Here is a 22,762-nt window from a genome sequence, read left to right as displayed (position 1 = left end):
CATGAGAGCAGACTTTCTAGGAGAAATGTGGAAATATAAAATAATAATGAATTTTATCTTAAGTGCCTTTCAAATTACCCTTGGTCACTTCACATTGAAACAGATCAGAGCAGCAAGAGTAATACAAAAGCAAGCCAAAGATTTACCACACATTTCCGTGACTTAATTCTTTTTTACTAAGACGAACAGCATCTCTACAATGTCATCTGTTCGCTCAGGAGTCTATTCCACAAATGTCTTCTTTTTGCTGACCTTTGGCCTGACATTTAACCTTTGACCTCACTTGTTGGTTGGCCATCAACGGCAAAATGGGTTGGTTCCTATGCTGTGGTAGTGACAAGACAGGCTTTTTTTTATAGCTGCATAGACTTTTGTAATAAATACCATGAACGTCTATAATTTCTCCACTGACCTCTGCCCCTTGTGAACCCCTGAGGGGCATGATGGGCCAATTTCTGTACCTAAAGAGGCCAACAATGTCTTCATTTCTATTTGGTAAAGTATTTGTAGGCTTTTTATGCTTTTTATTTATCTGAATAAACTCCCACCCACCTTGACTAACATACACTGCCATGCATGTGTTACTTTCCTTGGCAACACTGTTGAACTCTGACCTCTTTTCACTCCCTGTTTACAGGCCATGAGTGGTGAGATGGGCCCCTTCCTGTGCTCCGGTAGCCACCAGGCGCAGCGCGACTGCCAGCCCAGCGCCCTCAACTGCTTTGTGGAGGCCATGTCCCAGTGCGTGCCCCCCATCCCCATCCGGCCCTGCGTGCTCAAGTACCTGGGCAAGACGCACAACCTGTGGCTGCGCTCCACCCTCATGCTGGAGACGCAGGCCTTCGAGAAGGGGCTCAGTCTGCACGTCAAGCCACGGCAGAGCACCGAGTTCTACGAGCAGGAGAGCATCACGCCACCACAGCAGGTAAGGGGAACACGCACGCACGCACGCACACACACACACGCACACACACACGCATAAACATACACATACACATACACACATACACATACATGCGCAGATAGACACACAGCCTGTGCAGATGGACGCTAAAAAGGGGCTGAGTACTGAGCTCCACAAACAGGATAGAGTCACTCCACCTCAGCAGACAAGTTGCAGGCACGCACGCACCACACACACCTCTCGTCTTCTCTAACCCACCACAGACATACAAATGGGAAAATACACACACACACACACACACTATATCTTCTCTTGTTTACCATCTCCATCTGTTGTGCAAGGCCCAGACCCCCACAGATTTCAGAGGCTCGCCTGCCTGCCTGCCCGCCTGCAAACAAACATGGGGGACCCAGACTCCCTGTAGCCCTGGCTTTCTGTTTTCTCTCTCTTTCCTCTTTTTCTGATGTATCTTCCTCTCCTATCCTTCCTTTTCTCTTCCTTTTTTTGTCTCTGTCTTTTCTTCTGAACTATGGAGGACCCAGATTCCCTGCAGGCCGAACTCTCTCTTTTCTCTCTTAGCTTTTTTCTTTTCTCTCTTTTCTTTTCTTTCTTGCTTGCTTTATTGCTTACTTTCTTTCTCTCCCCCCCCCTTCCTATTCTATTTTGTGTCTGCCTCACCTCGTTGCATCTGTCTGCTCTCCACTTCCGTCTCTATCTCCTTGCAATGACCTGAGGGCCAAGCTTGGATCTTGCCTCGTCTTATGTAAAATATGGAAGAGGCGGCCATGCCGACCGGTCTGTATTTTTAAAGCTACTCCCCTGATTGCTGACTTTGACTTTACCCAGCATGGCAGCAAGCGTTGGCAGGCTGGATAGGCTCTGTGGGCAGAACATTTAAAATAAACTCTTAAAAAAATGCCAGCATTTACTGTGTATGTACAGTATGTCTCTGTTTCCCAGTGTGGGAATATAGGTAGCCGTGTGCTGTTAATGTATAGGTTTGTGTTCATACAGTTCATGGCTTTTCTTTATTTTTCTTCGGCTTTTTTCCCTCTGTGCTAGTCTGTTGTTTTTGGACTGTGCTAGTGTGTTAGGGCCTGCACATGTGGGTACTGTGTGGGTGTATATGCTGTGTGTGCATATGGGTGTTTTTGGATGTTTGGATAAATGTCTTGATTATGGCAAATGTATATCTATACATGCTGTGTGTGTCTGTGACCTGTAGAAGGGTGTTTGTGTGTGTGTGTGTGTCTGTGTCTGTGTCTGTGTCTGTGTCTGTGTCTGTGTGTGTGTGTGTGTGTGTGTGTGTGTGTGTGTGTGTGTGTGTGTGTGTGTGTGTGTGTGTGTGTGTGTGTGTGTGTGTGTGTGTGTGTGTGTGTGTGTGTGTGTGTGTCTGTCAATATGCGTGCGTGCGTGTCCTTGCCTACTCATGTGGATGTGTGTGTGTATGTGGCTTGTAGGAGGTTGTGGTGGAGCTGTACTCTGTGCTGCAAGAGGAAGGTGTGTGTGTCCATGTATCCTTGCCTACTCATATGCGTGTGTGTGTGTGTTTCAGGAGATCCTGGACTCCCTGGCGGAGCTGTATTCCCTGCTGCAGGAGGAGGACATGTGGGCGGGCCTCTGGCAGAAGAGGTGCAAGTTCCCCGAGACCAGCACCGCCATCGCTTACGAACAGCACGGCTTCTTCGAACAGGTCAGAACACGCACGCGCGCGCGCGCACACACACACACACACACACACACACACACACACACACACACACACACACACACACACACACACACACACACACACACACACACACACACAAGGGGGGCCAGTTCTCTCGCGCTCTCTGACACACATACCTACACATACAGACTTGCATACATATTGATGTGTACATATTTATGCATGTTATACAAGCCGAAGACGAGCAAGCATACAAGATGGTCCCTGTAGTGAAACACACCCACACTCATACACGTGCACATCTGTCAATAGGGAAGGTTCGTTTTTACATGCATATGTACACACATATTGCACTAGTTCACGGTAACTACGTTTTTCCGTGATTGGGTTGGCCCGTCAACACACATCTACAATTGCGCGTTGTAGGCACTTGTATAAAGCAAACAAACAAACACGCTCACGCATGCACACACACCAGACACATATGTACACTCGCATTGCTCTAGCACTCCTGCAAACTTAGAGTAGGTATTTATGTAATGTCAAGGGACTCACATGCACGGACGCACAGACACATTAATACAGTTATTGCACAAGCACCTACGCAAGCCCTGAATGGAACGATGGGTGTTTGTGTGTGTGTAGTACACACACATTGTGCAAGCACATGACACTGAAACAATACGTGATTGTAGAGAAGACACGCTACACCCAGTAGACACACACACACACACACACACACACACACACACACACACACACACACACACACACACACACCGTGCACAAGCACATGGGCAAGCCCAGACACAGAAACAGTTGGTTACTGTCGAGAGTGAGGCCCAACCCAGCACAGCACCAGCAGAGGGTCTCCCTCCTGGCATCTCTCCCCAAAGCCGGTGCTTCAAGTCTGGCCAGCGTCGCCGACAGATGTGCCTGCTCACCCTGGGGAAGACAGGCGCTCCAAAATAAAAACCACCAGTAGAGCCTGTTTAAAACCCCCAGACACACACACACACACACACACACACACACACACACACACACACACACACACACACACACACACACACACACACACACACACACACACACACACACACACACACACACACACACACACAAGGGGGACCAGTTCTCTCGCTCTCTCTCTCTGACACACATACCTACACATACAGACTTGCATACATATTGATGTGTACATATTTATGCATGTTATACAAGCCGAAGACGAGCAAGTATACAAGATGGTCCCTGTAGTGAAACACACCCACACTCATACACGTGCACATCTGTCAATAGGGAAGGTTCGTTTTTACATGCATATGTACACACATATTGCACTAGTTCACGGTAAGTACGTTTTTCCGTGATTGGGTTGGCCCATCAACACACATCTACAATTGCGCGTTGTAGGCACTTGTATAAAGCAAACAAACAAACACGCTCACGCATGCACACACACCAGACACATATGTACACTCGCATTGCTCTAGCACTCCTGCAAACTTAGAGTAGGTATTTATGTAATGTCAAGGGACTCACATGCACGGACGCACAGACACATTAATACAGTTATTGCACAAGCACCTACGCAAGCCCTGAATGGAACGATGGGTGTTTGTGTGTGTGTACACACACCTTGTGCAAGCACATGACACTGAAACAATACGTGATTGTAGAGAAGCCACGCTACACCCAGTAGACACACACACACACACACACACACACACATGTGTGCACACTCTCTCTGTCACACACACACACACACACACACCGTGCACAAGCACATGGGCAAGCCCAGACACAGAAACAGTTGGTTACTGTCGAGAGTGAGGCCCAACCCAGCACAGCACCAGCAGAGGGTCTCCCTCCTGGCATCTCTCCCCAAAGCCGGTGCTTCAAGTCTGGCCAGCGTCGCCGACAGATGTGCCTGCTCACCCTGGGGAAGACAGGCGCTCCAAAATAAAAACCACCAGTAGAGCCTGTTTAAAACCCCCAGACACACACACACACACACACACACACACACACACACACACACACACACACACACACACACACACACACACACACACACACACACACACACACACACACACACACACACACACACACACACACACACACACACACGAAGATGCACACATGCATGCACAGGCACACACCAACCACCATGGGCATATTCACACACACACACACACACAGAAACACATAGACACAAAAGGCGTATGCACACTTTGTCTGTCTCTCTCTTTCTCTTTCTCTTTCTCTCTCTCTCTCTCTTCCCCTCTTCCCCCCCACACACACCCACAGATTTAAAAATACACACGAGGCAAACAAAGATGCGAAGATGGATAAGCTGCTGCGTTGCACTGTGGCTTTTTATACTTAGATACACCGGAGCAAATAATCTGGGATTGAATAACAGCTTGCGATAAGGCGTATTATGTTGCCCCTGTGATGGAAGAAAGAACCTGAGAGTCATCTGTGGGATACACCGCTCTGCTCTGCGGTCCAGAGCCACTGTAGTGCATTTCATGCTATTAACACTGATGGGAGTGCACACGTGTGGATATGTGATCAGAGCTTTGGGGGGGTGGGGGGGGGAATTGTGTGTGCGGTACGGGAGTCGGGAAGTGTGTGTGTGTGTGTGTGTGAGAGGAGGGGGTGGTGTATGTGTGCCTCCATGCGTGCTATGGAGTGAATGACTCTTTTATGTGTGTGTAAAGTTGCTATTTTAGAGAGAGCGAATGTGTGTGTATGTGTGTGTGTTTTGCGCTTTAATATGTGTGTTTATGTAGAGGTTAATTATAATGTGTGTGTGTGTGTGTGTGTGTGTTTAGGCCCAGGAGAGCTATGAGAAGGCTATGGAGAAGGCGCGTAAGGAGCACGAGAGGAGCAATGTGTCCCCCGCCATCTTTCCCGAATACCAGCTCTGGGAGGACCACTGGATACGGTGAGGGACGATTAATACACACACACACACACACACACACACACACACACACACACACACACACACACACACACACACACACACACACACACACACACAGGAGGACCTCTGGATAAGGGGAGGAACCACACACACACACACACACAGCAACATGCCCTTCCTGCGTACCAGCATGCCATTATTTTTAGGGATCACACAGACCGGAGAGGAGCGAGGACCTTTCCATGTGGTTCATTGCAGTCACGCGCACATAATACTGTTGAATCATAACAAACAAACATAATTGGACTTTCCCTGCCCTGAGTCTGTTGCATACACGCCACTATTGTGTGTGCGTGTGCGTGCGCGCTTGTGGTTATAAAATGGTTTCATGCTGGGGGTCTAATTTGAATGTTAGCCACATCCTTCGGGGGGCAAAAAATAATAAATAAATGAATTTAAAATAATGTTCATTACTGCGTGGGAAAGCGCAACCAAACAAAATTGTTTCCCCCCCTTTCCCTCCTTTTTTCAATTAATAAATCAAATCTCAATTAGTCACATGAGTTAACTGCCGTCATTATGGTCAGCTGACCTGGGGTGAATTTCTCGAAACCAAAGTTGCTTACTACATTAGCTACTTTGTTGCTTTTAATGCATTTTCCCATTGGCAACTACTGAAGTTGCTAACAGGCTAACAACTTCCCTTTTGAGAAACTCACCCCAGAGCAGGTGTGGATTTCCCCAGGCTGATTATAAAGCTGTGTGCATGTGTGCGCGCCCGCGTGGGCTTGAATCACTACGTGAATTTCAGCCACTGCACATCATTTCATTCTTTGATGTTGTTATTTTTTTCTCCGACTTTTAAAAAGTGTTTTCAGATGAACCCACAGTACATTTCATTTCCACTTGCATCATGTTCCTGTTTCATTGCGTTGTTTTGGTTGACCTTATTTCCTGGGCGCCGAGATGAGCGCGGCATGCTCCTCCAGTGTTCACACAGTACAGTAATACACTGAGAATGAGGAATGCTGTGTAACTCTAAAGGGCATGGAGGAAGTTGACTTTTCAGCCAGCAGTGGCATTTATTTTGTGTGTGTGTGTGTCTGTGTGTGTCTGTGTGCATATGTGAAAAGGACCTTATTTGTGAGATGTCGTCCCCTATAGGCCCCTCAGCTGCACTCCTAACCTGCTTGCCTGTGCTCTTTCTCCCTTCTCCTCCATTTGTCTTCCTCCTTTATTCTCTCTCTCTGTCTATGTACCTCTACATCCCTTCCTTTTCCACACCAACCTTTCTCTTCATCTGTCCACCACAACCCTTCTCTCTCTCTCTCTCTCTCTCTCTCTCTCTCTCTCTCTCTCTCTCTCTCTCTCTCTCTCTCTCTCTCTCTCTCTCTCTCTCTCTCTCTCTCTCTCTCTCTCTCTCTCTCTCTCTCTCTCTCTCTCTCTCTCTCTCTCTCTCTCTCTCTCTCTCTCTGCAGGTGCTCCAAGGAGTTGAACCAGTGGGAGCCCCTGACGGAGTATGGCCAGTCCAAGGGCCACATCAACCCCTACCTGGTGCTGGAGTGCGCCTGGAGGGTCTCCAACTGGGCCGCCATGAAGGAGGCCCTGGCCCAGGTGAGTGCTGCTTACCTTGACGCACCTGAGTAGCACAAGACATGTTCACTTGTTCACTGCACCCAGGCGAAGGCCTTGAGGGTTGAAATCCATTTGACAGTCTTTTGAAAAAAAGACAAAAGTGAAAGCCCATGTGAAACTCCAACTCCCATTGTCATTGTGACAAGGCACTCCACAGCACACAAGTGAACACTGCACACAACAAAATTGCATGTATATGCCTCACACGTGCAAGGGGGCAGCCCCCAATAGCTCCCGAAAGGGTACCACGCTCAGTGTACCTCAGTCATGGAGGAGGATGGGGGAGAGCACTGGTTAATTACTCCCCCCACCAACCTGGTGGGTCAGGAGTCAAACCGTCAACCTTTGGGCTAAAAGTCTGACGCCCTAACCGCTTACCCATGACTGCCTTAAATAAGTTAAAATAATTAAACCGGAGGGCCAGAGATACCTCTTCTTGTTCACGACATGGAGAGAACAAAATGGTGCTTAGTGTTTAGGGTTTAGTTAAAAGTTCCAGATGAAATGTGTCTGCTTAGTGACCCCTAATCTGTCTCCTAAGCTCCTGCCAGCTGACATGTGTGACAAAATCCCAAGTGTACTTATTTCAGACATGGCTGTCATTTTGTGCTACCTGGCTTTGTGTGTTGCAATGTCATACCCGCCATTACAGTCTCGTTCCCATTATTGGCTTCGGTCTCAGTGAATCTGTTTTGTGCTTTCATTGCCAAAGTACAAAAAGGTGATTTAATAGGTTGGCTGGTGGTTTGTTTCCTTTAGGGAGAGTGTAAGTAACTTTTTAGCTCGTTGCTCCGGTGTTTACTGTGCCAGTGTTACCAGCAGGCTAGCATGGCAGCCACACAAGATACAGCCAGCCAGCACAGGTCACATGCACCACAGCTGCTGTAGAGCCAGCCAACCAGACAGGACACCTGGCAGAGCCAGCTGGATGGGGGTTGGGGTGGGGATGAAATGGCACATGCCAACAGAGCTTCACGCAGTTAACCAAACCATTGATGTCAATATCCTCCGGTGGTGTGGCTCAATTTTGACTTAGTAAATGTAAGAGGTTTGGCTCAATTTTGACTTAGTAAATGTAAGAGGTTTGGCTCAAAGTCAGTCCTGTTGCATTGTTCAAATCTGAAAATGTTTGTGCTAACAACAAGTGATTTCATTGTTTCAATGTGGTAAGCCAGATAAAGTGTACTAAGTGTCTAGCCTGGTAAACCAGCGCCACCCGCTGGGCGCTGACATTTTTCAGCTGCGAGTGGGTCTGGCCTCGGATCTGAGAACGTTTTGAACACTGTGCCCTGAGTCTGGCAAAACCAATTACAACGCAGAGATTTGTTTTGAATCAAAGCGGGCAGGGTTTTGATGGAGTGACGACAAAGCTTGCAACACCGTTGGGAATAAAGCACATCAACGGCAAAGATCGCCGATTCGTCAGAGCGCCGGCACGGTTTGAAAAACAACAGGTTGTCCTCATCAGCAATTGTCTGAGCTATCGTTCATCGGGGCCAGACTAAATTACTCCGGTCTCACATTTAGGCTGGTTTATCAGGCTACTAAGTGTCACCAATGCAACAAAAGTGGAATCAATTCTGTTCTAAATTGGCGTGTCTTTTTACATACTCCACATTGAACTCCATTCATTCTGAATCTTCGCTAGTCTCCTAAAGGGATGTGGCAGCTCATTCGACATGCAGCTTTATAACTTTGCGTTATATTGACTCATGAATAAACTCCTTATGACCCGTCTCCTCTATGGGTGCATTTCATTATCCAAACCCTCGTCTTCAACTTGAGCTTATGGACTCGCTTAACGCCCCGCCTCCATGGAGGAAACAAAGTTTTCCTGCTGTCAGGCTTAGGCACGCGAAGTCTTGGAGGACATTTCCTTGTTCAACATCGCGATGGCAAATGAGAAAATGACCTTTGAATTGCGCTTGTGGGAGATATTGAACGTGTTCTCGTCAATGAAGTCTTGCGACGTCATCACAAGGCCACAAGCACAAGTAGGAGTTTGGGTAATGGGATGCACCCCATATCAGTTATCTCTGGCACAGTCATTCAATGGGAGGGCTGAGATGTTCCGCATACGTAGCCACCCTGCCATGTGCAAAGACCAACCATGATGTCGGAAGATTTTAATGGTTCAGATCAGTCAAAAAACCTCGGGTTCACCCTGTAACAAATAAAATACATGATTATTGCAATGTCAAGCAGTCTGGAACACCCATTTGCTTTCACAGACATTAGCCACAGAATTACTCATCTTACTCTGCCTATCTGTATTTTTTGTGGCGCAGAACTTGGCTTTCTTATTTTTGCCACCTGTGTAGGCAGATTGATAGAGAGTTTATCGACCTTTTAAGAGGAAGGTGTGTGTGTTGTTACTGGCAGAATCACGGCCTTTATGCGTCAACATGACTTAGAGCAGATGCTGCATGGCACCTCATGAGGTGTCATAGGAAAGGTGTTTAATGAGAATCTGCAATGACTCTGCTATTGGAAGCATGACTAATACTGAAGTGTAGATGCCAACACACACTCTTACTCTCTCTTGCTCTCTCTCTTGCTCTCTCTCTCGCTCTCTCTTGCTCTCTCTCTCATGCTCTCCCTCCACACTCCACACTCTCTCCCTATCACACTCCATCCCTTACACACTTATACTCTCATCCAAGGACACACACGCACAAAAAATACACACGCACACACAAACACGCTTGCACACATACGCATCCACACGCACAGTTGACTCCGTCTTTTGCTTTCTAGAAAAGTTGAATTGAGGCAGCCGTGTAAGCAGAGTCTGCCTCTGGCTGAGATTGCACTGTTGACGTGCAGATAGCCCTCTCTCCCAGCCGCAGCCTTATTTACGGAAGAAACTTTTTCAACACAAAAAATATGAACACGAGCAAGCACCCAGAGTATAAAAGGCATGTCACGGCACCTGACATGTTCAAAATATTGCTGGCTCCCCCTCTCCTCTCCTCTCCTCTCCTCTCCTCTCCTCTCCTCTCCTCTCCTCTCCTCTCCTCTCCTCTCCTCTCTCTTCTTCTCTCTTCTTCTCTCCTCTCCTCTCCTCTCCTCTCCTCACCCTCTTCATCTCGTCTCGTCTCCTATCTTCTGTCGTCACCCCTCTTCTCTTCTATTCTCCTCTCTCCTCTCACTCTCTTCTTCTCTCTTCTCCTCTCCGCTCCGTATATATTCTCCTCTCCTCCGCTCTCTTCTCCCCTCTCCTCTCTCTCTCACATTCTCCTCTCCTTCTCTCCTCTCCCTCTCTCCTCTCCTCCCCTCTCTCCTCTCCTCCCCTCTCTCCTCTCCTCCCCTCTCTCCTTCTCTCTCTCTCTCTCTCTCTCTCTCTCTCTCTCTCTCTCTCTCTCTCTCTCTCTCTCTCTCTCTCTCTCTCTCTCTGGAATGACTCCATCTGCAGGTGACGCCTAATTAGATCTCTAGATGTCTGATTTGTCACACTCACCCCCCCCCCCCCCCCCCCCCCCCCCCCCCCTCTCTCTCTCTCTCTCTCTCTCTCTCTCTCTCTCTCTCTCTCTCTCTCTCTCTCAAGCTATTTTCTCTTTCCTGGGCGCATGATCCACTCTTTTGTATTCTTTCTCTCTCTTCCTCTTCCTCTAGCTGCACCCTCCACAAATCCTGCGTCCTGCCTTCTGCTGTCTCTTTATTGCCGTTATATTAGCATCTGATATTTACTGTACAGATAAGGGCCTGAATAATTGGCCAAACATCTGCCTAGCTCTCTCTCTCTCTCTCTCTCTCTCTCTCTCTCTCTCTCTCTCTCTCTCTCTCTCTCTCTCTCTCTCTCTCTTTCTCTCTCTCTCTTTCTCTCTCTCTTTCTTTCTTTCTTTCTTTCTGTCTGTCTTTCTTTCGTTCTCTCTTTCTTTCTTTCTTTCTTTCTTTCTTTCTTTCTTTCTTTCTTTCTTTCTTTCTTTCTTTCTTTCTTTCTTTCGTTCTCTCTCTCTCCTCGCTCCACTCCGCCTCACCCAATTCGGGCAAACTTTGAGCCTTGTTTTTATTGTTTATATCTCATCCACCTCCTCCTATTGCTTTCTCTCTTTCCTTTCTTCTCTTTCTCTCTGTCTCCCCTCTTCTTTCTTCTGTCACAAGAAGGCTGCAAATGTCTTCCCCACCTTGCAATTAAGTTCTCGGGTGATAAGGCCAGCACTGTCTAGGATATTAATCAAATGTTAAAGGCTTGGAGGAAGTGTGTGTGTGTGTGCACATGTGTGTGTGCGCACGTGTGCGAGAATGGGCCTCATTCAGGTGTGATGGACTCTTTTCTCCTTAACTGCAGTGGAGCAGGCTGAAGAGATGGGTGGGTGTGTGGATGGTGGGCCATGGTGAGGTGTTTGGGTGGTGACGGGGCGGGGGTGGATAAGCACATGAATGATGTTGAATGATGGCCGCCATTTACTCCCCACCATCCCTTTGTTACGCATTTTCATTCATTTCTGTCTTTCGCTCGGTTTATCTGTCTCTATCTCTTTCTGCCATTTCCTCATTTTTACATAAGATATTCTTCCTCCCTTCCCCCTGGTCCTCTGTCTCCTCGCTGCCTCCCACCCCCAATTCCAAAGCACACGGTTTCTCTCCTTGACTGCATTTCGTCACACGGGGAAATTATCCATTTTCCTGAAAAACAAAACTTGAGTGCCAGCTGTTGCTGAGGCAGGCTGCTTGAGTTACTGTGCGTGCGTGCGTGCGTGTGTGCGTAGTAGCAACTAACAACTCAGCGACGCCTCAGATGTTGTTCTTCAAAAGCTTGTTCCTCCAAGGTCAGACTGTGTAAGCAGCAACTTATCCCCCTTCATTTAAAGATAGATAGACACACAAAGGAGATGACATCTGTGAGGTATTGGAGTGGAGTAGCACACACGATTATGCCCAGTTCATTGTAAAGCCAAGAGGGGGAGAGACAAAAGTGATCAGTGCTCCCCTGTCCCGGTCCTCTTTACATTTTATGTATTACTTAGAGTGCCCTTTTCAGATGTCTTTGTCCTGGGCCCAGCCAAAGCTGTCAGCGGACCTGATTTTATCTTTTTTACTACTTTTGAAAATCTCTGTCAATATTTGGGTCTATGCCAGGGTTTTTTTGGGCTCAGGCGTCAGGTCGTACAACAGCCATTGCCCATACATTAATTAGTAATTGGTTAATGTACTACAATGAATATGCTTCTTAGATAACCCACTAAAAACAATCAAAATCATGTATCATCCATACCATAGTGGTAATAGCTGTGGTTGCACCACCATGACGTGTACTACTACTAAAAGCATCAATCACTATGTTGACAATGTTTTTAATCTCAAATTAATAATTCAGAATTAAGTAGTTCTGCTGTCCGTTTACTTTGATCTTTCCTTTCATTCTGAATTAAGAGGCGTTTATACGACGTTTTCAAAACAGAATTAAGCTTTATGCAGAATTAAAGTCAGTTAATTCCGAATTAAATGTCTCCGGTAAACGTAGCAATTGACCCATTTGTGATTGCATGTGTGTTTTGTCAGGTGGAGTTGAGCTGCCCCAAGGAGATGGCGTGGAAGGTGAACATGCACCGCGGCTACCTGGCCATCTGCCACCCCGAGGAGCAGCAGCTGAACTTCATCGAGCGGCTGGTGGAGATGGCGTCCAGCCTGGCCATACGGGAGTGGAGACGCCTGCCGCACATCGTGTCCCACGTACACACGCCGCTACTGCAGGTCAGTGCAACATCTTAGGAGCACATCCTTACAGGACATTACACACACACACACACACACACACGTACACACACACACACGTACACGTGCACGTGCACACACACGTGCACGTGCACACACACGTGCACACACACGCATACACACACCTCTACTACAGGTCAGTGCAGCATCTTCAGAGCACACACTTACAGGACATCACACACATACACACACACACACACACACGCAAACGCACGCACGCACTTTGCCTGTTCACAGTCAAGTGTATAGAAAACACATGGCCCTGCCGGGGCCTAACGGTAGGACACAGGATTGCTACGCCGGCGACCCGGGTTCGATTCCGGCTCGGGTCATTTGCCGACCCTTCCCAGTCTCTCTCTCTCCCCTCTTATTTCCTGTCTCTCCTTCACTGTAAATAAATAAATAAATAAATAAAGAGCAAGATAAATACCAAGTGTAGAAAACACATGAGCTGGCTCCAGTTGAAAATGCACACATGCGCGTGCGCAGGCAGGCACTGTTTTCTGCTGCCTTCAAACTGGCCTTCCCTTGAATGGGCCATTTACGTGTCTTGGCCAGAGACAGCAGTGTGTTTACAAGCAGTCGTTTGTTTTGTTCAAGTAGCACCATGCACAACTGCTTTTCAAATCTTCATCTCCCCTCTATCTCTCTTTCTCTCTATCTTTGTCTCTCCTTAGCACGCCATCCCGCCCGCTGCCTGCCTCCGTCCCTCTTTCTTTCCCTTCCTTGCTCTTTTTCTCTCTCGCTCATACCATTCTACTCGATCTCTCTCGTCTGTGTGCACACACACACACACACAGGAGGGGTGTTGAAGTGCCCATAGCTCCTATCAACGGGGCTGTCCTCGTGGCGTGAACGGTTTTATAACTGTTCCAATATTGTCCTCTGAAATAATTGCTTGTCTCGGTGGAGATTTGTCTATCTCTCTGGCAGCCCCCCTTTAGTTAAAGCATGCACTCCTCTATTCTATTCTGCTGTTCCTTGTGTCGTTCTCTCTCTCCCCCTCTCTCTCTCTCTCTCCCCTTCTCTCTCTCCCCCTCTTTCCACTCTGTCCATGCCTCATTTCTTCTTTCTCTGTCTCTTTGCAGCTTTCTTCATCACTTGCTCTCTCCCTCTCTCCCTCTCTCTCTCTCTCTCTCTCTCTCTCTCTCTCTCTCTCTCTCCCTCTCTCCCTCTTTCTCTCTCTCTCTTTCTCTCTCTCTCTCTCTCTCTCTCTCTCTCTCTCTCTCTCTCTCTCTCCCTCTTTCTCTCTCTCTCCCCCTCTCTCTTTCTCTCTCTCGCACACTCGCTTTCCTGATGCTGCCCTTGCCTGCACCGTTAAAGTGCCAGAGATAATGTTGACTTGAGCTTTTGTCATTCTGAATGAAGGTCTGCCATTAAAATGCAGTCTGAGAGATGGCCACATAAACAGAGTAGACACGCAACAATGGCCCATCTCAGTGATGTGTGCGTGTGCCTGCGAGTGTGTGTGTGTGTGTGTCTAAGTGTGTGTACGCACGCACGCACACACACACACTTGCAACAGCGGTGGCACAATAGTGGTGGGTATATTTGTTTGTTTTGTTTTCAGTATTCTGTTGGGGTTGAGATGTTATTTTGAGGTAAGATTGGGGCATGTTTTGCATTAAGGCGTGTGTGTGTGTCTGAGTGCGTTTGTCTGTGTGTGTCTGAGTGAGTGAGCAAGGTTTTGCTGGGGGTGATGCATTCTACAGGGTGATGGAAGCAAATATTTTAGACAGACACACACACACGCTTCTTCTGTCTGAGTGTGTGTGTGTCTGTGTATGTGTGTATCTGCGTATGTGTGTATCTGCGAGTGTGTGCGTGCGTCTCTGTCTACGAGTGTGTGCGTGCGTGCGTCTCTGCGAGTGTGTGCGTGCGTCTCTGCGTCTCTGCGAGTGTGTGCGTGCGTCTCTGTCTGCAACTGTATGTGTGTCTCTGTCTGCGACTGTATGTGTGTCTCTGTCTGTGACGGTATGTGTGTTTGTGTGTCTCTCTCCGTCTGGCTCCATCGGTGCATCTAATTTCAGTAGGAGCACACTGCTCAAGGTGTTGTGTGCCTTTAGTCTACTGGCAACACACACACACACACACACACACACACACACACACACACACACACACACACACACACACCCTCTTTTGTGTCATTCGCAGCCTCATCACTGGCACTCAGGGGTCCATGGCAGGGGCAGCTTGACATGTACCCTGCTGATCCATCACCTCATTGAGTGGTGTAACAGGGTGTGCAGACAAGGGAATTCAACAAGTAGGGAAGTAGGGAGGTGCTGTGGCACAGCGCGCTAAGGCACCAATTCATATGTGTTGTGTCATATGCTTGTGTGCTCATGGTGTGACCCAGGTTTGAGTCCCGTCTGCATTATATCTAGGGTCACAGACATTCAGCTGTAATACTAATTATAATACAAATTATCGAGAGGGAATTCATACGCTGGATGTTTTAGGGCTTTTTTTCTGTTGCCTAATGCCTTGTTCACACCAAGAGCGACCTACGCTAACGGAGCGACGGAAGTCATTATTTCTCTATGGAGGGTGCGCGACCAGAGCGACTCTGCCAGAGGCGAAGCGAACTGAGCAACCAGAGCTAATTTTAACGATTAAAGTCAAGCAAATCTTATGGTAATGAGCTATGACGCGGTTTGGCGAAAACCAATTGAAATGTTCATATCTTCGAATGTCCCAGGCTGTCAGGCCAGAGCCGTTATGCGATTAGCTAAATCAAACATGTCAATGTTACTTGCTGAGCGAATACAGCGAATTCAAAGTGATCCTTCTTCTGCTACTTCCGCTACCAGGCAGCGTAGGACGCTCTTTGTGTGGACAAGGCATTGATTGTCCTACCCTGGTTGGACCTGTCCTAAAAGGCCAAAGGCAACACTCCTCCCTTTGAGGAGTACTACCACACATTAACCCGAGAGTTCTTTGGGAGCCCTAGACTGGATTCTAGAAGGGACCCAGCACCAAAATCCTTGCTCCCTCAAACGGTTAATCTGTTTGGGCTAGTGTTCCGATGAATCCGCCAGCTCATTGTGTCGTAGCAGTAGTGGTAATGTGCCAGCTGGTATTTCAGCGGTCATATGTGTGCTTGATCCCCAGCCAGCCGTTAGGGATCCTATCCTACCAGCACAAACATGCCGAAACAGACATCGGATTGCCCATTACGCTTCTCCCATCTGGATACCCGTGTCCGTTCCGCATATTGAGATACGGAACATGCCAGAACCGACCCGAATTGCCCACTATACCGTTGGCCCTGTCCAGATTGCTGCGTGAATCATTCACTTCAGCATGAGCCTGTTAGTGGGTGTCTGATACACACAGACAGCTGTGGCAAGCCTGCCTGCCCATCCATCTCAACATAAATGGACATTGGACATGAGTGCAGAGAAAAAAAGAAAGGAATGGAGAAAGGTTTTAAATTTAAATGAGGTGTGTGTGTGTCTATGTCTGTGTCTATGTGTGTGTGCGCGCGTGTCTTTGCTTGTGCGTGCGTGTGCGTGCGTGCGTGTGTGTGTGTGTGTGTGTGTGTGTGTGTGTGTGTGTGTGTGTGTGTGTGTGTGTGTGTGTGTGTGTGTGTGTGTGTGTGTGTGTGTGTGTGTGTGTGTGTGTGTGTGTGTGTGTGTGCGTGCGTGCGTGCGTGCGTGCGTGCGTGCGTGCGTGCGTGCGTGCGTGCGTGCGTGCGTGCGTGCGTGCGTGCGTGCGTGCGTGCGTGCGTGCGTGCGTGCGTGCGTGCGTGCGTGCGTGCGTGCGTGCGTGCGTGCGTGCGTGCGTGCGTGCGTGCGTGTGTGTGTCTTTGTATGTGCTTTTGAGAGAAAGGGGATTGTATTTGTATGTGTGAGTGTGTATGTCTGGAGAGAGAGGGAGAGGGAGGGCGAACACAAGATTCATTCCTGGAGAGAGATGGAGAGTGGCTGGCTAGTGAGTTTAAAATGGCAGTAATTACTTTGCCCCATCAGATAGCGATTGATTAAATACCTGCGAGAAAATTAAATTTACATGATGAATGGCCACTCGGCATGAAGGTTATAATGTGGCATCAGCTGATATTAACAGATAATTGTGAAAAATATTGTATTGGCTAATTTATTTTGTTTCAGGCGGCCGCGGCAGTGGGCAGGGCAGGGCAGGGGAGGGGAGGGGAGGGAGTGGGTATTTGATTTGGGGCTTAGTCTGTGGAGTAATTTTGGCACATTAATCTCTGTGAACCAGGTAGGGCAACAGACTGTGGAGCGCGCCACGAGTGTGTGTGTGTGTGTGTCTGTGAATGTGTGTGTCTGTGTGTAGGAGGAATGGTTAAGTCCTCACGGCTCATTTTGAGAATAGCAGAATTGCCTGTTGTAAATCACGTTGCAGATTACATGCCACTATCACTCTGCCTAATCCCCTCTTCTCCACCCCTCACCTCCCCTCTTCTCCACCCCTCACCTCCCCTCTTCTCCTCCCCTCACCTCCCCTCTTCTCCTCCCCTCACCTCCCCTCTTCTCCTCCCCTCACCTCCCCTCTTCTCCTCCCCTCACCTCCCCTCTTCTCCACCCCTCACCTCCCTTCTTCTCCTCCCTTCACCTCCCCTCTTCTCCACCCCTCGCCTACCCTCTTCTCCACCCCTCATGCCTCTTCTTCTCCTCCCCTCATCTCCCCTTCTCCCTCCCCCTCATCTCCCCTCATCTCCCTTCCCCTCATCTCCCTTCCCCTCATCTCCCTCTCCTCTCCTCTCCTCTCCTCTCCTCCACCCTTCCTCTTTCCCTCTCGCTCTCTCTCTCTCTCTCTCTCTCTCTCTCTCTCTCTCTCTCTCTCTCTCTCTCTCTCTCTCTCTCTCTCTCTCTCTCGTGTCTTCTCCTTTCGTTTTTCCTCCTATTTCTGTGATTTCCTCTCCTCTCCTCTTCTCTTCTCTTCTCTCCTCATCCCCTCTGCCCTCCTCCCTCCTGCTCGCCCGCCTCTCTGATCCTCTCCTCCTCTTTTACCTTCTGCTGAGCATCCTCTCTTCCTCCCCTCCTCTCTTCCTTCCCACCCACACCCCCCTTTCTCCTCATCATCTTTCGCTCCCCCTTAATTGTATTTGTGTCTGGGGATGATCAGATTCTCCCCAGATAATCTGCGAGACCACACGCAGAGCAGGTCCAAATTCCTGGCCTGGCCTATCGATGGCCACATCAAAACCTATTGATTAACAGAGCGTTGCAATTAAGCAATGAGGCGTTTTCTTCCTGAACTGGATTGATTACCGCTGTTGTACAGGCAGCCAGCCAGCCAGCCACCGAGCGAGTGCCGACGAAATCCCCCTGTGTGCAAGTCTGTGTTTCATGTGAGATGACTGCATATGCTGGAAATGCCCACGCTTTCTTTCTTTCTTTCTTTCTTTCTTTCTTTCTTTCTTTCTTTCTTTCTTTCTTTCTTTCTTTCTTTCTTTCCAGTGAATGTGTTAATAAACAATAAGCAATCATTAAATCCCAATATTCCTTTCTTTCTTTCTTACTCATTCTCTCTCTCTCTCTCTCTCTCTCTCTCTCTCTCTCTCTCTCTCTCTCTCTCTCTCTCTCTCTCTCTCTCTCTCTCTCTCTCTCTCTCCTTACTGTCTCTTTTGTTTTCTCTCTTGCTCACTGTCTCTTTCTGTCTCATTCTTTTTCCTACATTCTCTTTCATCCTTTCACCTCTCTCTTTCTCTGTTTTTCATTCTCTCTCTGCCTTGCTTTCTCTCTTTTCCACAGCTACCTTCTCACATTGTTCTTGTCTTCTCTGTAAATTGTTTTAAAGTTACATTGATCCCTCCATTTCACTCGGCGCCACACACCTTATTTTTCCAGACTTACTTTTCCCCATCCTCCCCCCTCCTCTCCTTCTCTATTCTTTTATTTTTTTTCCCTCCCCAATAAAGATCATAAGCCTGTAATGCAGTGTCTGAAATGGCTTTGAGATTTGGTGTGCCACAGTAGTCACACCCTGAGGGGGTGGGGTGGGGTGGTGGTGATGGGGGGTGGGTTGGTGTTGCGATGCCGAGTTAGGGAGAGCAAGAGAGCGAGAGCGAGAATCTCATCCATCCATTTCTCAAGTCCGGTCATCCTTCCATCTGCCTATCCATCTCTGTCTGTATCTCCGGCTCTGTGCTTGTTTTCATCAGATCTGTGTTTATTTTTTGTTTTTTGTGAACGAGACGCAAAGTCTCCTGTCTGGAGCTCAGTATGGCTCCTTTTTTATGTTTCCTTTTCTACCTACCTGTTCCTTAATTTTATTTTGCGGAAAAATAAGATATGTATAGGATCTCTAACCAGAGGTTGTCAATGCATGTGTGGAATGAAGAATCTACTAAGCTTATTTCCTCTCAGCCAGGTGAATAACAGTAGGCTTTTAGCCGGATGAACCTGCTGAACTTTACATTGTTGGCACGGTTTGCTTCGTGAAACTTTTTGTGTTTGTGTTGCAACATATGTTCAATGCCCAAACACTCTGATTTTCAGCTTAACCAGATTTGTTTTAGATTAGGTGTGGACACAGGCAAGGTTCTCTGTGTGCTTGAAATCATCCATCATCATCATCATCATCATCATCATCATCATCTGTGTCTTCTCCCAAATAACTTCTTAACAGTGATCTGTGTGTGTCATCATTAAGCTACAGGAGGCTATGTAGATAAACCTGGACCTGCAGCCATCCCAAGAACGCTCCAGCTCTTATTGCCCACGTCTGTCCATGTGCTCTCTTGTCTTTCTATATTCTAACGTCTGTCTACGTACTCTGTGTCCTCTCCAGGCCGCCCAGCAGATCATTGAGCTGCAGGAGGCGGCGCAGATCAACCTGGGCCTGCAGCCGGCCAACCTGGGCCGCAACAACAGCCTGCACGACATGAAGACGGTGGTGAAGACCTGGAGGAACCGGCTGCCCATCGTGTCCGACGACCTCTCGCACTGGAGCAGCATCTTCATGTGGAGACAGCACCACTACCAGGGTAGGTTACAGTGATGTCACATTCACGTCTATATTACATTCCCCTGCATCAGACAGCACCACTACCAGGGTACGTTACCGTAGCGTTACATTCACGTCTACATTACATTGCCCTGCACCAGACAGCACCACTACCAGGGTACGTTACCATAACGTTACATTCACGTCTATATTACATTCCCCTGCATCAGACACCTCCACTACCAGGGTACGTTACCATAACGTTACGTTCACGTCTACATTACATTCCCCTGCATCAGACACCTCCACTACCAGGGTACGTTACCGTAACGTTACGTTCACGTCTACTTTACATTCCCCTGCATCAGACAGCACCACTACCAGGCTAGATTACAGTAGCATTACATTACATTATCAGACAGCACAACTACCAGGGTAGGTTACCATAACGTTACATTCATGTCTACATTGCATTGTCAGGAAGCATCACTAACAGGGTCACAGTAATGTTACATTCATGTCTACATTACATTACAATTACTTTAAAAAATACCCTTGGGTAGTGTGTGTGTGCATGAATGTGTGCTTGCATGCCTGCGTGTGTAAAATGTGTCCTCCTGGAGGCTATACATAAGGAACAAAGTTAAATGTGTTTTTAATGGTCAAGCCGAGTGGTAGTGTAAACACCCTGGGGTTTGAAAACCACTGCTGTGCATGTAGCCTCCTCCATCCTACACACACATTCATGCAGACCACCTTGTCATCATTCTCTGACACACACACACACACACACACACACACACACACACACACACACACACACACACACACACACACACACACACACACACACACACACACACACACACACACACACACACACACACACGCTTTCAGTCAGGCATAACCTTCTTGACTCCCACCTCCAGTTATCTAGACGGCATTTCTGCCCACCACACACACACACACACACACACACACACACACACACACACACACACACACACACACACACACACACACACACACACACACACGCGAGCCTATGATGGTCATTATCTGGGCTTTACAAAGGGAGAAACCCAGGGACCTCTTCCAAACACCACCATCAGTTCGCACAACATGCTACCAAGGTCATATGGAAACAGAAAAGGAAAAAGCCTACAGGCACATATTGTTAGCGCATAATAACTAGAGTCTGAACTAGAGTGTTGACGGCACATACAGATCTCACGATGGCGATATGTCAGTGTATTGGTGTAGTGTAGTGTGCAGAGAAAAACACACTCACACACACACACACACACACACACACACACACACACACACACACACACACACACACACACACACACACACACACACACACACACACACACGTGTCCACCCCCCTCGGAGACCCTGCACAAGCTTGGAGAACATTTGTTATCTCCACCCCCGCCCGCTGGCTCTTGAACTGCAAACTGGAGCGATTGTAAAAGCGTAGCTAACCCCTTCACAAGGGGTCAGGGTTATGGATGCCAGTTACTTGTAGATGTCAAGTTTCTGACTCCCAACTGCCTGCGGGTCAGAGTTGGAGTGCAGCTGCTACTACTGCTTTTCAGGCTTCCAGCTGCCCCCCTCTGAGTTCTAGCCATGCGAATGCTGACACGAGCTCACAGGGCACACGGGGGCATCTTGAATGAATGTGCCTTCTCGATTCTATGCCCTGATTTTGGTACAGTGGCAATACAGAGTGCCAACATTGCCGTGAAAAAAAGTGTAAGTTGTGTAGGCGGCATAACTTCCCACAATGCAAGAGCAGAATCAGCGGAGGTCATCTGGCTGTCAAGGCTCGGGTACATAATGGAGGAATAATTAGAATTAATGAGTTGAGTTTAAAAATAAGCTTTTTTTCAGTATTGTGTTTATGGTCTTAAACGAAGTTTAAAAAAAAAAAAAGTACAACCGCCAGCACACTGGAGACTTTTTTTTTTGCTTTCGTTTCACATTAAATCCACAGGCAGTCATTTAAAGGAGTGGGTATGTAAAAATTGAATACAGGCTATTGTGCAAGGTTAGGGGAAGTATACTTGCATAGGGAAGTTAATTTCCAATCCTCTGTGTAATATGTGTTACATATGGAATTATAATATAATGTACAGCACACTTTGACTTTGCCTTTATTTTTGAAGGACATTGAACAACCTTGTATTGAGTCAAATAACAATCGGTGAAAGTTCACATGAGGGCACAAAACAGTTTAAATTGAATTGCCGAATTGCATTTACACACATACTGTTGTCATTACATATACATACAGACACATGATTATTAATGCGACACATGCACACTCGCTACAACCCCAACAACGACAACACAATGCTGGCCGTGCACGCGGAGGCCTCTGCCATCATCCAGTATATTAATCCTATATTAACCCATTGTGTCCTGGAGCGACATATACGTTGCATTTACGTTCTTGATATTTGAGCTGTTTTATTACAAATATGGGTATGTTAGAGCTGAATAAACGTATTGTAGTGCAAAATTAAGGGCCGTACACACACGTCGCTGCTAGTTACTCGCTCAGCGGATGAAGTCAATAGAATGTCTACGTGTTCCAGCGAGTCTCGCTGGCGAGTAGGCAAGGAGAGTACAAGCGATGCGATGTGGGCGGGTTCCGAGATAAACTTATTTTATCTTCGAGCGACGCGAGTTAAGCGAGTAACCAATTGGAATGCAGGATACAGATTATTGACAGGTGACGTTGCCCCTGTGGTGTTCTGACCACCCAACTTCTGCACGCCATCACACTTTGAAGTGTTGAGGAAAATACATCCAATACAGTGTACACCATCAAAGGCTCATATGCATGGGTGTGCACAGCACACGATCAACGTTAAACAGCGTAGGCCTACATTTTGTTTCGTACGGACGTTGGCGCGGACAGCGGGAACCATGACAACCAGTAAACAAAATCACCCAGAGC

The 22,762-nt window shown here is 47.7% G+C and overlaps 1 protein-coding gene across 4 annotated transcripts in view; it reads left to right on the top strand.

Annotated features, from left to right (window-relative positions):
• The window catches only part of trrap (transformation/transcription domain-associated protein), a 209,395-nt gene that overhangs the window by 120,757 nt on the left and 65,876 nt on the right, over positions 1-22,762 (top strand). For all 4 annotated transcript variants that reach the window (XM_063221633.1, XM_063221634.1, XM_063221631.1 and 1 more), the window contains exons 54-59: positions 638-925; positions 2,460-2,597; positions 5,423-5,535; positions 6,996-7,131; positions 12,658-12,849; positions 19,636-19,831. In XM_063221633.1, the coding sequence (XP_063077703.1) occupies positions 638-925; positions 2,460-2,597; positions 5,423-5,535; positions 6,996-7,131; positions 12,658-12,849; positions 19,636-19,831 (1,063 nt within the window). The remainder of the gene's footprint in view (positions 1-637; positions 926-2,459; positions 2,598-5,422; positions 5,536-6,995; positions 7,132-12,657; positions 12,850-19,635; positions 19,832-22,762) is intronic.

Source organism: Engraulis encrasicolus, chromosome 17 (assembly GCF_034702125.1).
Source record: "Engraulis encrasicolus isolate BLACKSEA-1 chromosome 17, IST_EnEncr_1.0, whole genome shotgun sequence".
Taxonomy (NCBI): domain Eukaryota; kingdom Metazoa; phylum Chordata; class Actinopteri; order Clupeiformes; family Engraulidae; genus Engraulis; species Engraulis encrasicolus.
This window is presented reverse-complemented; position numbering and strand designations above follow the sequence as displayed.